Source organism: Manis pentadactyla, chromosome 4 (genome assembly GCF_030020395.1).
Source record: "Manis pentadactyla isolate mManPen7 chromosome 4, mManPen7.hap1, whole genome shotgun sequence".
In the NCBI taxonomy this organism is placed as follows: Eukaryota; Metazoa; Chordata; class Mammalia; order Pholidota; family Manidae; genus Manis; species Manis pentadactyla.
Genome location: NC_080022.1, coordinates 113,214,260 through 113,231,364, shown reverse-complemented (window position 1 = coordinate 113,231,364; position 17,105 = coordinate 113,214,260). Strand labels below are relative to the sequence as shown.

Sequence of the window (17,105 nt, the reverse complement as noted above, 5' to 3'; positions counted from 1 at the left end):
TGCTTCTACTATTCTGTACACTGGAATGTATCATAGGTCCAGGGGACAACCTGAACACTGCCTTCTCTTTGTTCCAAGGACTATACTGTCTGGGCCCTCTGTTGCCATTCCTTTGATGGCCATTCAGTCTGCTCCTGTTGGCACATCTCCCTTCACTCCATTACTCCACCTTCTTTGATGGGCAGCTCTGGCTCAGGTGCTGGTCACTGGTACAATCCATTGTCACTACGGAAATGGAGTTAGCTCCATGGTATGCCTGGCGTTTACAAAGCATAACTGCTTTCTGATTGAAGAACTGCCTGGGATACAGAGATTTGGGGCATGGAAGGTACTTAGAGCTTTATGGACTTACCAGTACATAGAGTCATAAAAAGCCACAGAAGGATAGTGTCCATCCTACTGACAATTTTCACCAGTTTCCTCAGTACTCAGCACAATGTTTCAGAAACCCAGGTCCCTTCTTTTTGTGGAGCTGCAGCCACTAAGACCTGAGAACCTGACAGTCAGGTTGGAGAAGACAGTAGAGAAGCTACAGTGCAGCTGAATAATTTCTTTATGAATGAGTGAGTGAATGTACACCCTCATGCTCTGGATATTTAATGACAGAAAATAAAGCATTATGGGATAAAAATTTAATATTTAATTTTATAATTAGTGTGATCACAATTTAGAAATCTTACACCAAAAGCAAAAAGAATGAATTATTTTTAACAATTCACAGCAGTTCTTAGTCCTTGATTTCTAGCACAACCCACCAGTGGATTTAATAGCAGTTGTCACAATAGCTATAGTTTGCCAATTCAGGCTAATGTCTGACAACTATTCAAGGAAAAATGTATGTGCTCATTGGGGTAGAGAAGGCTTCTGAGTTCTTTCTTCCTATTGGATTGCATCTGGAACTTTTCCTTTGTTGTGCACTTTTTTAGTAGGCAAGTTTTATGTTTGGGTAAAGGTGGGAGAGCCGGCTTGGACCCAGATCCATTGCCTCAACTGATTTTTTCTGAATTTTCTTTAGGAATCAAATTCAAGAATGCCTTCTGGGTTCAATTTAACACCCCCATCCCAAAAAATATATATTATGTATGCATAAAAAGAGTATAAGGGAAGACATGAAAGTGTTTTATCTTTGGTTTATGAGTTTATAAATAATTGTATTTTCTTTTCTATACGTTTCTAATATTTTCCAAACCTACAAGAATATAACCTTTTTTCTATCAGATTTAAAAGTAACAATAAGTGTCATAGTTAATTTGTAAATGCTTACCAAATGTTGCCTCCCCCAGGAATTGTTCTGTGACCACTCCAAGGGGAAGTGGGGGTGGGAAGTCCTCCTCACCATTCTCAGGGTCTGGCAGGGTCCTCTAGCACGGAGCACGCTGGATTTTAATTGTTTGTTTATCTAACACTAAAAAAGACTTGAAGTTCTTTGAGGGAAGGGACTCAATCTTTAATCTCTGAAACCGCAAGGCCTGCCACATACACTAAGCGTTCCTAAGGCTTTTGAATCAAATTAAGTAAATAGGAATATACAAACTCAGGTGTTCTCACTCCAAAACCGGCTGCGTCTTCCCTGGGGCGAAAGAGATCCAGGATTTTCTCCATTCTTGACTGTAACCTGGGGCCTGGGAAAAAGTGCCCCCTTAACAGTCAGCACTAGGGTTGCAGGAATCCAGCAGGAGAGGTGAAATTCAAATTGGGTTTTCCTGGCAAGAGAGCCTAGATTAGTCACATGGTGGCGCTAAAAGGATTCCCGAGAATGCTCATTCCTTTGGGATCACTCACTCCTCCTAGGACCTCCCCTGGGAAAAAAGGAAAACCCAGCACTTGAGACTGGGCCCTTTTCCAACAGCTGACGGTAGCCTGCATTTAATTCAACCACAGTTAAACTGGGCCCAGGAGGGAGTGGAGATATGCATCCGCTAAGAAACACAAATTTTTTCCAGAAATTTCTTCCAAAGAGCTTCTTCAAACGGGCCAACTACAAAACAAAAAGTAGGAGGCTCTGAAATTTAGGCTTTAACAATATCAACTATAACTAAAGTTCAACTATCAATCAAGTGAATCAGACACACTGAAAGAAGTAAATCCCTCGTTCAACAAAGGATTTGTAACGCCCGTGAAACTGAGCAGCCACACAGCACCTTCCCTCCACCTCCCCCGCGGGACAGCCGCGGGCAGGGAACTCATTCTCTCAGTTCTGCCGGAGGACGGAGGGCCCTCAGGCAGCAGAGGCGTCTGCATTGACCCCCTGGGCCTATTCTGAGAACCGAGTGTAACCCTTCGCGGTTCTTAGGACTCCACGAGCCCCTCCCTGCAGTGTTATCTAGAAAAGAATTCTAGACCCATAGGTAACGAAATCCGCTCACGTCTGGGTCTGGGCCAGCGGGCCCCACCCGCAGAACGGCCGCATCTTTTGACTTCCACATTCCCTCACTCTCGAAAAACAAACCCAAGAGAAATGGCACGGCCGAGGGTGGGGATGTCCTGAAATATTCGACTGCGTTCGAGTAGTAAGAAAAGTTTACAATAATGCAAAAACGGGCGGCGGGTGGAGACCAGGCATCAGGCGCCTCCGCACAGCAAAACAAGGGCGTGTACGCGCACGCGGAGGGAGGGAGTGCGTGTGCAGGGGGCACAGGAAGAGCAGGGAGGGGAAGGGGTGGGGTGAGCGGAGCCCCGATTCCCGCCCAGACTCCTCCCGCCTCCGCTCCCCGCTCCACGTACTAAGGCGCGCGGCCGGCCCAGCTCTCCTCCCTGGCTGCGCGTCCCACCCAGCCGAGCGTCCCAGTCACGCCACCGGCCAAGGTGAGTTCCGCAGCCCCGGCCCCGGCGCGGCGCTCAGGGAGACCCCGGCATCGGCTGCTCCGGCGCGGCAGGCCTGGCTTCGTGGCGTGGTGTCCTGGCCGCGGAGGGAGGCTGGGCTGGGGATATCGGCTGCTGGGCGCTCTGAGCCACACATGGGCAAGGCCAGCAGCGCCCTCCTTAGATCCTAGCGGGCGGAACGAGGGGACACGGGTCCTTTACTACAGGACCCGGGTGTTGTTTCCCCGAGGTCTCTGCTCGCTCTCCTCCCTTTCTGTTTATCATTCTTTACTCCACTTTCCTACTTTGCGACTAGCCCCGCGAGTCAGCCGAAGCCCCGTTTGTCGCCCCCTGGCCTGGCCAGCGTGTTTCTTCGTAGGCTCCTGGCTGCAGGTTGACCTCTGTCCAGTATTCGTAGCTCCCTCCCAGGGGGCTCCGGGAGGGCCGGGGAGGTTGGGTGGGGCAGCCGCTGGCAGTTGGCGGTCGGATTCCCTTTCTAAAGGATACTCGTCAGACCTTCGCCCAGATGCTGTAGGTCAAGCTTTTTGTTGTTTGCTGGGCGGGAAGGTCATACCACTGAGAGGGGAGAGGGGGTTTTTAGTTTCTTTATAAAGCAGTTTTTCTAGGGGCAGTGGGGGAGAGGGCACTATATGAAGAGATTTCACCATTGAAAGTGTTCCCTACTTGCTATCTTAAACAATTGGAACTATAATGAGGTAGAGGTAGAGCTGTCTTGGTGACTTTCCAACCCAGATAAACCTGGCCCAGTGCAGTGGAACAGATAGAAGTGCGGTTGGCACCCGGTCACAACTTGAGCTTGGCCGAAGGAATGGTGCTTTCTCCAGCCCTGGGCACTGCACCTTCCAGCCTCGGCCAGGTTCCATGTACTTGAAACCAGGATTCTGCCAAGTTGGGCGGGGGTGGTGAGGAAAGCTGAGCAGCTACAGGCCAGGCAGAGCAGAGCCCTAGGCCAGCCTCTGGAATATATTAAGCCCAGCCCTTCTCTCCCAAAGGGAGCCGGGAGCAATCTGCAGGGTGTGGTTAGCACAAAGGGCTCCCAGATTCTCCTAGTGGAGGCCTATGACTCAGCTGTGAGAGCATGTGGGTGTGGCTCTGATGGTTCCGGATACCTCTGCAGATGGTTCCGGCAGAACACTCCCTTAAGAAAAGGGGAAACTGTACCCTCTTAGAGGGCATTTTTCCAGAGGAAATGAGTCACACCAAGACTGGCTGGCAACTGAAAGAGAGGTTTTCTTGAGTGAACTGTGGGGAGGGCAGCCATTAGATTGGCAGGGCTGTGGTAGATCCACTGTGGCATATCTAGGTAAGCCTGCCCACGCGCTGCGTCCGCTCGGCCCGGGAGGTAGCTTTTCCCGTTAAAGGCTCTGCAGTAGAGGCAGATTTTTTTTTTTCCCCTGCAGCTTGAGTTTCAGCCTACAGCAGTGGATTTATATATTCTGCTCTTCAGGTGAGGCAAGGTTCAGTCGAACACCCTCTTAGTGATCTTTGCCTCCAGTGTGTTGCAGCACAATTGCAAAAGGTAATACCAGAGGTTGGGGCAGTTTCTGTTTAATGATCTCTTCTGAACGGTACGTACCTTTCTTGTTCGCCAGAAGCTACTTTCTTCAATGTGGTCCTTGATCCACCATCTGGAGTTTCTTATTTCAGTTCTTCAAATTTTCTTGAGAGTATACTTGGTATATAAAGCACCCTGATTTCTAGGTGATGCTCTTCCCTGGCTTTTTTTGCATACAATATCACATGGGTCCTTTTCCTTCCATGTCTGGCTTCTGACCAGCCTCTCAAGCAGCCACCCCAGTGCGGTCAGGTTTGAGACCCCCTCTCAAGCCTGAGACTGGGTTGGGTAGAGCTGAGACTGGGTGCCTCCTTGCTTTCCACGACAGTTCCAAAAACGTGACTTTTTTAGAGCACTACCCACTTGGTATGCCCTTGGACACAGTCCAGTCTTTTAAAGTTGAGGGAAACAATGGGATCTGTTCAGGATTACAGTGTATAAATTAGCAGGCAGAATACTGAGAAGAATGTACTAGAGTTTTAGTATTTTTTTAAGCTCATTTTCCTGAGGACTCAACAATTTAGGAATCTCACATCAAAAGCAAAAAGAGCTAATTTACTTATTTTTAACAATTTTCAGCACTCTTCCTGGTCCTTGATTCTTAGCCCAACTCATCAATGGATTTAATAGCAGTTGTCACAGTAGCTTTGGTTTGCCAATTCAGACTAATACCTGACAACTCTTCAAGGAAAAATAGATGTGCTCATTGGGGTAGAAAAGACTTCTGAGATCTTTCTTCCTATTGGATTGCATCTGGAACTTTTCCTTTGTTGCCCACTTTTTTAGTGGACAAGTTTTGTTTGGGGAAAGGTGGGAGAGTCAGCCTGGATCCAGATCCATTGCCTCAACTTATTTCTTCTAAATTTTCTATAGGGATCAAATTCAAGAATGCCTTCTGGGTTCAGTTAAAAAAATTTTTTTTTCTTTTCAAAATCCCCAAAAGAAACCTCAAACACATTATAAATAACAGTTGTAGTTTTGTTATAATAACAGATACTTGTTTTTACTGATATCCTGCCAATTATTTCCTTGGTGGGCTACAAGAAAATTAGGGTATGGACAAGACACAGATGAGCAAAGTAAATCAGACCTCTTGCTCTTCACAAGTGTACTTTTTCAAATTAGGGCATGGATCTGGACATAGGTCCAGAACAAACATTTGAAATGGGTCACAAGCAGACACTTTTTGAAGAAAGCCTACAGCTTCCCTGCTACTCCCAGGAACATTGAAATTTATATTATTGTCAATATCATTCTTACCAATTCATTAAGCATTGTCTATGAAGAGGTAGGGTCCTAGCTACTGGGACCCTTCTTAAGGAGCCCACAGCCTAGTGGGCTGAGAAGCAGCAGTGTTCAGTGTTGGAGAACCAAAATGGAAAAGTTGAATTCCCACCACTGTGACTAAATTTGTCAAGTTCAGAATTCTTTACTATAGACAAAACTATATACATAAAGACTATGGACTCCTGAGCCTCCATTCTTGAGGCCTGTTGCCCAGGCAAACATACAGCGGATATACAGATACCAGAATAAATTGATTAAAAAGTGAGTGAACAGTGAGGTAGTTAGATCTTGTATTGCCCACAAACAATCCTTTCTTGTATTGAGGGCAGAGCTAGAGGAGCACGGAATAGACGGGTATGAACCAAAAAACATGAGAAAATGGCAAGAGTGAGAAGAGAAACAGAGAAGTCATGTCAGGGTCTGACCAGACCTGTTTAGCAGGACTATACTTCTGCTGCTGCTTATGGAACATGCTTTCCTTTGCACTGTACTGTTCCATTCATGCATAGCCCCTTTGAGGCCCATTACCTAGCCCTGCCCGGCTCTCACATCTCCCCACTGAGCTCTGAGCCTCAAGGTTTTCAGCCCAGACCTGGTAGTCAAACTTGCACCTCAGCTTCTGCCATGGGGATTGTTTGATTCATTTCACTCATTTAGCATTAATGGTTTATGAATAAAACAAAATGATTCACAGTTCTTAACCTAGAGGAACTTTAAGGTAGAGAGCCAGGTAAATGTTTCAATGGATTGAGTGTTCAGGTGCAGAAGTAAGCTGTCAGGGCACAGAGGAAGCACTGCTGCCTCTCGGCCCCAGGCCCAGACTCTCCAACAGAAGGGTATCTGGGTCCCAGCCCCACCATTGCCCAGAACCACCCAGAATCATGGCGTTGGTACTGCAATCAGCCCCACCCAGGCAAACCTTGCCTAGGCTGACTTGGGGACTGCACAAGGAGAAGAGCAACACGATTCATCCATTAGCCACGAGAACAATTTTAATCACATTTCTCCCCTTTTCCTTTGGCTTCACCCTCCTTCATAACAGAATAACTTGCTCACAGCCTGGGCCAGGGCCCTCTAGAGCATGCGTCACTGATGAGACCAAGGTCATCTCTCCTGGTTTTCAAAGCTGTTTTTGCCTTCCCAACCTTCAATCTCCTGGCTAGCCCTTCTTCTACATTCTTACTGCAGAAGGTCTACAAGACAAATAGGGAATCAGCTGGCTGCTGTAGTCACAACCCATTTGTTAAATAAAACAGTGAGGTGGAGGAGGAGTGGGGAGCCAGCAGGGCAGGGATGTGTCTCCAGAGCACAAAGCTCGGTGACTTCATGAGTGTGGGCAGGAAGAGGGTGGGACCGCAGTGCCCTGAGCACTCACTCAGGAAGGGCTGGCTTCACGCCCTTTAAGTAGACCTTCAGGGGTGGCCATGATCACCTCAGTGTATGACTTTTATGTCTTACAAGTTGCTAAGCTAGCCCACTCTCCTACTTCAGGGGTCCTTCCCTTGGTGCACTCCCTTTCCTTCTCCTCTGGCTTTGCTGTGTACTTGCCTTCTGCTCTGCCTTGTGAAGACAGTGAACCAAGTGTCCTACAGCCAGTGCCAGTTCCTGGGATTTGGGAATTAATTGCTCATGAAGTGCCCTGCCACTCTTAGCTTGGGCACAGATATTTTTAAACCTCTGCCCACTGACCCCTTACGTGAGTTATTTCAGAATTGGAGTGGGATCCCACATCCTTCTGTCATAGGTGACTCATTCAGTTTTGTTCTCTTAAATTGCTGGCCTTCCAGAACCAATCACTCTAAGCCCACTGCCATCTGAAACCTTATCGGGGATGAGGACAAGCCAGATCTGTAGGAGAGGGGAAAGGGTGTGGTCCTGTGGAATTCGTCGCATTAATTTGCTGCTGTCTCCAGGAGAACTGCCTTCCAGATTTTGGTTTATAGCATTCTCTAGAGTAGCATATTCTTTGGCATGTTGATTCCTGTACTTTTCTGGGGACTCGGGATGGAATTTATGATTCTTAAGTGTAATTGCTCAATTTTCGTGGTCACCAGCTTACTCCACCTTCTCCTCTGTAAGAGATAGCACTTAGGAATCTGTGTTGAATATGGATCTATCAGCAGCAAGAACCAGACCAAAACCATGTCCCTGGTTCCTGTTGGTACTGTCCAGCAGGGCATGGTGCCAGTCTCTCCTTCAAACAACCTTTGCTCAAAACCTATTGTGCTTTTTTTTTTCTTCGAGTGGTATATTACAGTCTTCATTTTAAGTTCACCTGTCTTCTATCCAGAAGTGATTTTAGGTGATGTTAGTCAAAGTTACTGTGTTCTGGCCAAAGCATTCCTTCCAATTAAACCAAAATCCATGACCTCCTGTTAAGTCCCAAGCATGGGTCTTTATGAGACATGAGTCCCCAGATCATCACACCTGAATATAGTGCTCTGATGTGTCTCCTTGCCTTCGTGTATGCTCTTCCTGATGAAAAGCTCTTGCTGTGCTGCTGCACCCCAGACTGGAGAGTGGCTCTTCTGTCCTTGCTGCCAAAAATATATCAGGTCCCTAAGGGAATTAGGATATACTCTTGTTTCTTTTCAAGAAACTAGATAATGAGCTTTGGGTATCTTTCACTAAGGTAGGGCAACTGCATTTTACTACCAAAGATGCAAATGTCTTTATTGTAATCAATAAAAAGTTCAGAACTTTAGTAAAGAATACATACCCAACAGACAAAATACACTTGTAAGCAGACTTCTAAACCTTAGAATTAGACTGAACCAGGTTGCCTAGTTAAGGTTGGAGGTTTAAGTTTTCATATTAACTGGGTGTGATTCAGCCATATCTGAGAGTCCCATTTATGAGTGCCAAGAGAAATTATGTTTCTTTCAGTAGGTGCTTTGTCAGTTAAAAAGGGGGACACTGCTGTTGCTTTTCCAAATGATTGGAGTTTTTGTTCCTCAGTAGGTGCTGTAGACAGTTAGCAGGCAAGTAGACAAATCCCTCACATTCAGATCACTTAGGTGCCCATTCCCATCAGCAGGAGATCCAAAACCTGGGGTGAATTAGTCCTTAGGTTTATTGAATTTTAGAGCAGGAAAGGATAAAATGCATGATCTAATCATCTTCCTTCCAGTTATCCACAAAGAACTGGCGATCCATGTGGCTCAAAAGTTAAAGGAAAGTCTGTTTCTTTACATCCTTTAAAAGGTTTCAGCAGACCTCACCAAAATGCCATCTCAGATGGAACACGCCATGGAAACCATGATGTTCACATTTCACAAATTTGCTGGGGAGAAAGGTTACTTAACAAAGGAGGACCTGAGAGTACTCATGGAAAAGGAGTTCCCTGGATTTTTGGAAGTAAGTACTGAAAGCTCAGAAAAAAAGACATAAAAAAAAAAAAACAATGCTCCTAGGTCTTGGCTGTTTTCCCTTCCTCTTTCCATCCTTTCCCTGTGGAGGTCACTACTGGGAAGGTGTCTTCGTTTATTTATTAAACATTGAGTGCCTGCTATTTGTAAGGTACTGCAAGGGAAGCAGAAGGTAGAGAAGATGTAGCCCCTGCTGTCAAGGAGTTTACAGTTTGGAGGTGAGATAAAACTACAGATAATCACAAGACAAGGTGTTAGATTCCATTTAGAGTCATCTGCATCCATTGAGAGTTGTGGGAAAAAGGCCTTTCACCACAGAGTCACAGAGTCATCAACCAGAGAAGGGCCACGTCAGGTCACATTCTGTCCACATCCACTTTGAGCAACTTGAATCTCCCTTTTTAAATCCCTTCAGAAAAAGGCTTTAAAAAAATATTTTCCTACTCCAATCTGTAAAGGAATGGTGTCAGGCATCTGTTGAGTGAGAGCCAGGCAGTACTCCAGAAATAACTGCTTTTCACATTGAAAATGCTGTGAGAACACAGGAACACAGCTTGAGTTTATGCCTCACCTTTGACAGACTGAGGAATCCATGAAGACTAGAGGAGGACTCTGCCATCAGCTCCAACACATCACCCAGACATTAGGCCACAGGCACAGTTGTTCTTTTACATCGTAGCCCCTCAGGAGATGGTTGTTGTATTTAACTGAAGGTGAAACATTGCTGGACAAGATGTTAGATTGAAATGCAAGTCCATCTTTCCCTGCCACAACTGTAGTCACGTGAAAGGATTATCACTGTGCTTGGTGTGGAATAATGTCTTGGCCTCTCACAGGTAAAGGGAGATGATGGTAAAGGCATCTTGTCATCTGCCTGGTGTAGATAGCACATTCGTTAAGCCCCTGACCCTGACTCAGTAAACATGGGGTTTTATACTACACTATGATTTACATATCATCAGTCTCGGTTAAATCGACAGAAACAGCCTAACTGTGACCTCAGATCCACAGTTACCGCAGTGCTATGCCAAGGTGAGTTAGAATATGCCTTTGCTCTGCTTTTATATAGTCCTGTGATACAATCACAGGCCACAAGTTAACTGTGGCTCCGCCCTGCTGCTGGGCAGGCTGCTTCAGCTTTCTGGGCCTCAGTGCCCTCCAATGTGAATGAAAGAGCTCCACGTGGGTGTCCCCAAGGTCATTTTCACTATTGCAGATCCTTCCAGACAAACATAAAATGCAAGACAAAACAAGCTCATTGTAAACCTACCTATCACTCCAACAAAAAGTCGTCCTCGTTACACTAAATACAGTCAATTACGCTGTTGCATTAAGTTAGAGGCCAGGATGAACATCATGTGAGACACAGACCCTTCCTCCCTAGAAGCTCTGGCATGAGAGATGTAGAGTGTGCTGTAGCACAGAGCACCACACATAGTGTGGCATTTATTCCAGGCACACCCACACTCTGCTTTGACAGAACATTTTGTTTCTAAAGTTGACCCCTTATGTCATCTAAATTTCACTCCTGACCACAGCCAGGAAGCTATGGGTGAAGCCAGAATTAACTGAAACTCACCAAAAGTGGAGGCAGCTGCAGAGTAGGTTTTAGTTGATTGCTTAGGATAGGACTTTGCAGTCCTCGTGTAGGAAATGCTACTGCCTTTACCTTGAGGGATTTCTGAGTGCAGTTGTAAACAACTAGAACACTTGTGACCACAGAGTGTCAGTTCCCTCACTCATGTATACAATCAATGGAATTCATTGAACCCTTGAACACTTCTAAAGGGTCATATTTCCCTCCCTAGTTGATCCTATGGAGAAGCCACACTTTCCCACTTCTAACCATCATCAGGAAAAGGAATGATTTGAAACTTACTCCCTAAATAATCTTAGGAGGCATTTCCATAAGGAGTTTCCTTTTTATAAAAGATCTGGCCATGCTATCAGTAACATTTGAATAAACATTTTTTTTTAAACTGTAAGTTTAAATTACAAAATGGGGAGTTTAGGGTGTTCTTAGGCAGAATCTTGGGATTTTAAGAACTTAGGAAACAGTTGAACTGGAAGCAGAGCAGGTCAGAAGGCCATACTGGGTTCTAAGTGGCAAGAGCAGTGGACTGAGAATTCACAGGTCTGGGTCCAGCCTCTTTGGCCCTGAATCTCCTCTTTCTAGAAGTAGGCAGTTTCTAAGGTTCCCTATAGTTATATGAAAGAATACCATGGAAACATCTTTTCTAGCTTAGAACAAATGTGAATTTACTGAAATTTTCCTTCAAGGCAGAAAAATACATTGAGATGACCTCCAAAGGTTACTTATGACCTAAAATAAGAGTTCAAATAGTTGGGTGGTTATCAGTACTTATCAGAGAAGTTCATCGTTGCAGCCATTGACTGATATTTTTTGTATTTGTTCTTTATTTCTTTTTAGAATCAAAAAGACCCTCTAGCGGTGGACAAAATAATGAAGGACCTGGACCAATGCCGAGATGGCAGAGTGGGCTTCCAGAGCTTCTTTTCACTAATTGCTGGGCTCACCATTGCGTGCAATGACTATTTTGTACTACACATGAAGCAGAAGGGAAAGAAGTAGGCAGCATTGAACAGTACTCCCTCCCTGATAAGAGTTCTCCCAAAGGGTCACTTAAGGATCTGCCCCACAGCTTCCCCCTGTATAACGACTTCTTGAGCTGATGAGGACCCTAGAATATGTACAAATAAAGTCAAACCCCCATTAGACAAACATAAAGAAAAGCCAAAGCCAGATAAGCTTCTGATTTTTATATTGCTTGCATCCTTTTTCCCTCAATAAACAAATTCCTCTTTCAGTTCGTAATCTGAGACAGAATGTTTGTTACTTCTTCCGAAGTGGGTGCTCCCTGCTTCACTTCATGAGGAGCCTGTGTGCTGTTGGGCAGTGAGTTCGCCGTGAGCTCTTTGCACAGAACCGGCAGAATGGAAATGCACTCTCCACCAAGGCTCAGAGTCTGACTTCTTTAGTTGCTCTGCCCTTGTGGCTGTATCTAGCCAAGGGGCCAAAACTCTTAAGGGCTGAGAGAAGGCGTTTGAGGAATATATCCTAATTTTAGAATTACTGAGCACAGTCTTGCCCAGTTAAATCAGTGCCTCTCCATCTGGCACTCAGAATGCCTGAAATGTCTGAATCCATTTTTCATAGCAGAGTTTCAGCAAACTCTAGGGTAAAAATAAGTCCAGAAGACAATCAGAAAAGAGTCTATAGTGACACCTCAGTTAACACCACATTAACATTGAGTAGTCACGAGATGTCAGGAAATACAGGCTAGCATGACTTACATAATGGGATACTGCTGCCTTTTCGTTGAAAAGGAAGTACCAGTTACTGATGTTTTGATAAATAGCAAAATGTTTCAGCCCTTTCTGTGACTATTAGACCATCAGGATATATGTTTTACATGTTACATGCTTATTCATGTGCCAATTCATATGTCAATAATTATCAATAATTAAATAGATCAATGAAGATGGAAGTAGTTTTTATGACTAGACACCAACATAATTCTGGGGTAAAGTTCAATATAAGGTAATCTATCAATCACACATAAAAACAAAAAAGTGAACAGGATAGTCTAAAACTAGTTTTGGGGGAAAGGAATCTGAGATCAAGGTTAAAGTTAAGATTCTAGTCATTTTGTCTCAACCAGCAAATGAACAAGGTAAGACAACTAGCTTTGCAGCGAAGAGAAGGATTTAGTATCACTAACTAGAGGAGGGCAGTTGGTTAGCTAAAGAAACGGACTCTAGAGATGACTGAAGTCCATGCCATAAGGGAGCTGCTGGCTCGGACCTGGCTCTTGCTGAACTAGTAAACCATTCCTACAGCTCGTAGCTCCAGAACCACACAACTCAGTACAGGCCACACTAGCAAATAACAGCCATTTCTCTCCTGTTTCCACAAAGGACCTGGGAACCAGGTCCAAATCTCAAGGAAGTGCCTCTAATTAGCAGAACCTTAATCACATCAAAGTCCTCCCTGAAAGGAAGGGAGCAACACACAGCAGCAATTCACCGGAGAATTCTGCTTTATTAGGGAAAGGTGCTGGGTTATATAGGAAGGAGCATGAGCTGATATAGGTGTCACTTCTACAGGGCTGGTGGCTATTGGCTAGGTGCTGGGATTACGGGGGCGAGGGGTGATTGGGCTTCAGGTGGCGCCGGCAGGAACCAAGGACCTGGAAGAGAAGCAGGAAGTCCACCATCTTATGGGTGGGGGCCCTTCATTCCCCTCTTTCTCCTCTATGGGGTTGTGGACGTTGCTTTCTCTCTGACTGCTTCCTGCTGAATGGGGGCGGAGAAGGGAGTGAGGGCTTGAGGACTGGGAGGAAAGGGTTGATAGGACTCCGCACAGTAAGGATGAGTAGATGTGGACTTCTTCAGGTTGGAAATCAATGAAGGTTCCCTGTAACCATAGATCGAGGACTTGTTGATTCTAATGGTGCCAAGAGGATACGGGTGCCAGAAGCCAGGCGTCTGCGGCCATTGTTTCCAGGAACAGTTTCCAGCGGAGAGAGGGGTCCATCTCAGCGTGTGGTGAGGAGGTTACGTGAGGGTGAGGGATCTTCTGTGGCTAAAAGCTGGTAGTTCCTGAGTGAAAGCTGGTTGAAAGTTTGATTAGAGATTTTACCAACTTGGGATTTGAAAAACTTTACAAGGCAAGAAGAGACAGGCGAGGAGAATTATTATTATAGGGCCTGCAATGGGCCAAAGCTAGGTAAGGAAGGGGTTTGTTAGTATTGAAGAGAATGGGTTGGAGGAGTAATACTGTGGGTACCAGGAGTTACCCATGTAGTGAATGGCGCAAGACCAGTAGGGACATCCCCTGTAGGTGTCTGGCCATCGCCTGCAACAGGCTTGTTTTTGGTCATAGAGGAAGCAGAGGTAGGGAGAATAAAGGTAGCTGCTAGTGAACACTTCGGTGGAGGGAGGAAAGTAGAGGTATAAAGGCTCGGAGCAGCCTTTCAGAGGGCAGTCTGATGTGGCAATGAGGGCAGTAATTTTTGTTTGATGCTGTGTGTAAGTCTGTCTGACTTTGAATCGCCATACAAAGGAGGCTGGGGTGGTGGGGAAGACAATAGGAATGAGGAAAAAAAGCGAGAGAGAGCGAGGGAGCAGTAAAGGAGGAAAAAGTCATGATTCCAGTATGGATGGCAAAGGGGGTGAATGGGATTTTGGAGGAAAGAGGACAGTAAGGTCAGGAGTCTGGAGGGAGAGTCTGTAAACTTTTGTAGGTTAAGAGATCCTTTAGGTGATGTGGGGACAGAATGGTAAGGGGCACCCCGAATGTCAGTTTATGAGCTTCCTTCTGCAAGAACTGTCCAGCGGCTAATGCCCATAGGTAGGGGGCCCATCCCCGAACTGTGGGGTCTAATTGCTTGGAAAGATAAGCTACTGGGGCAAAGGATGGGCCATAATGTTGGTCTAGGACTCCTGGAGCTTGACTGGACCTCTCATGAATGTACAATGAGAAGGGCTTTGACAAATCAGGAAGATGAAGAGCTGGGGCTTCAACAAGGGCTTGATGGAGCTTAATGAAGGAGTGTCGGGGTGAGGAGGATAATGGTTCTTCAGGGGGGCCCTTGCTGAGGTCGTATAGGGGTTTTGCCGACAGGGAGAAGTTAGGGATCCACACTCTAAAATACCTAGCCAGGCCTAGAAAGGAAAGGATTTCTGTCTTGGTTTTGGGAACGGGCAGGTCAGAGAGGAGCCATTTTCTGTAAAAAATCTTGGGAGGTCCAGAGGGATAGAAAAAATTGCATCCTTGAGATCTAGGACTGAGAAGTGGGAGGCCGAGGCAGGGATCCACGATAAAAGGGTGTATGGATTTGGAACTAAGGCGGAAAGATCTGTTGGTTTTTTTAACAGCTAATATGGGGGTATTAAATGGGGAGTGAGTGGGTCTGAAGTACTTTTTGTTTAAAAGATCTTGAATGATGGGTTGGAGGCCTATGAGGGCTGAAGTGGTTAGGGGGTATTGGGCCTGACAGATATACTGAGAGGAGTCACGTAATTTGATAGAGGCAGGAGGACATAGAGCCACGGAGGGGCTTGTAATATCCCAAACTTTGGGATTTACAGGGTGTATGAGGACGGAACTGGAGCTTTCATTGGGTAGAGGGGGGTCGTCGGCTATGAGGGCCATTAGAAAGGGAGTACTGGGGGCTGTGGGAGTGGATATAGTTATGGAAACATGGAGAGAAAGGATGTCCCGTCCTAGTAAAGGGATGGGACACTGGGGCATAACCAGGAAGGAATGGGAGAAAGGTATGGGATTATCTTGGATTGTGCATAAAAGGGGGGGGGTTTAATGGGAAAATCTGTTTACCTCCTACCCCGACTACAGGAGTAATGGCAGGCTTGGTAGGGCCCCGGTATTCTCGCAAGACTGAGAAGGTGGCTCCTGTATCTAGGAGGAAGGAGATGGGGCGACCGTCTACTATTAGAGTAACCCTGGGCTCCTGTTTGGTGATGGAAATGGTCGGGCGAGAAGCCCCCGGGCCCCGTCAATCTTCTTCTGCCAGCCCCACTACGGAGGGCTTAGGATGGGGGTTGTTCGTCCAGCCTCCCCTTCGGGTGGCTGGGCAATCAGACCCCCAGTGGCCCTTTTTGTGGCATCTGGGGCATGGGGTGGTAGGAGATCTGGGGGAGGGGCACACCCTTGACCAATGTCCTTCTTGTCCGCACTTGAAACAAGCTCCTGGGGGGGGCTTGTTTGTAGAAGGGCGCCCAGGTTGTGGTTTTATCAGCTGGGCCAACATTTGGAAATTGGCCTGATCAGCCTTTTGTCTACAGCGTTCTTTCTCCTCCTCCCCGTTATGGAAGACTTTAGAGGCTACTGTTAGGATCTCAGTCTGCGGGGTAGCGGGGCCCTGTTCTAACTTTTTGAGTTTAGCTTTAATGTTGGGGTAGCTCTGAGCTAGGAAGTATGTCATAAGGACATGTCTTCCATCAGGCGTTTCTGGGTCCAGGCTGGTATACTGTAATAGGGCTTGAGTGAGTCTGTCTAAGAACTCGGAGGGAGCTTCCTCCCTCCTTTGAATTATGTCTTGGAGCTTTTGAAAATTGACTACTTTACAAGCTGCATTTTTCAGACCTGCTATTAAGCAGCAGGCAAAGATATCTCGAGAGCGGAGACCCACGGTGGTGGGGGACTGAAGGGTTCTGGCTCAGTCTGTGGGGGAGAAACAGGTGATGGGGGCAAAGACGGAGGAGGCTCCTGGGACTTAGAGGGGGGCTGAAAGGCTCAGGCTTGATCTGCAGGGGGGTGTGAGGTGGGGGAGGAGATGGTGGTGGAGGAAGGGGGAGGGGCTGTTGTAGGAGAGGAGGGGGAAGGGAGTGAACGGGAGGCTTCTGCGGGGGAGAGATGGCTTGCAGGCTAGGAGAACTTGGGGGGAGGTGGGGGGAGGAGGAGGCGGCGGCGGCGAGGGAGGCGGGAGGAGGAGGTGGAAAGCTTCGGTATAAGGAATCTCCTTCCAGTTTAGTTAAAGAGATCGCGAGTGATGTTAGGATTAAGAGTTCCCCCTGCGAGCCATTGGTTGTTATTGTCTAGGAGGTATGTCGGCCAATCTTGGGAGCAGTATTTGCGGAGAAGTTTTGGTTTTATATCAGGTGTCAGGGAGAGGGTGGCTAGATACTTGAGCAGGCATTCAAGAGGTGAACTTTCAGGGAGGGATGAGGAGGCTCCCATGGCTAAAGGACAGAGAAGGAGACAAACAGGGGAAGACGAACAGAGATCCTCGGACTGGGAACAGACCACAAGGAGACAAAGGGCGTCCCCAGTGATCCTTGGTGGTCTGAGGAAACTCGTATACGAGTCGGAATATCTTAGGAAGTGTGGGTCGTCACCCAGACTTCTCTAAGAAGGCAGAGTGTCAGAGTCACGAGGAACCTAGTACTAGTAATTTTCGTTGGAAGGAACGGAAGGAGGGTGGGGGGGAAAGGGAGTGTTCTCATCCGCAAAGGAGTCACCTCGTTTATGGCTGTTGGAGGAGGGGCCTGAGGGTCCGCCGCAGCCGTGAAGGCCTGAGGCAGGGAGA

The 17,105-nt window shown here is 46.7% G+C and overlaps 1 protein-coding gene across 1 annotated transcript; it reads left to right on the top strand.

Annotated features, from left to right (window-relative positions):
- The first annotated feature begins 2,618 nt into the window (after window positions 1-2,618).
- On the top strand, window positions 2,619-11,861 carry S100A10 (S100 calcium binding protein A10). The gene is made up of 3 exons (XM_036905085.2): window positions 2,619-2,805; window positions 8,870-9,022; window positions 11,465-11,861. Exons 2-3 carry the CDS (start codon window positions 8,891-8,893, stop codon window positions 11,624-11,626), a joined length of 294 nt encoding a protein of 97 aa, XP_036760980.1. The 5' UTR covers window positions 2,619-2,805; window positions 8,870-8,890; the 3' UTR covers window positions 11,627-11,861.
- Window positions 11,862-17,105: the final 5,244 nt, after the last annotated feature.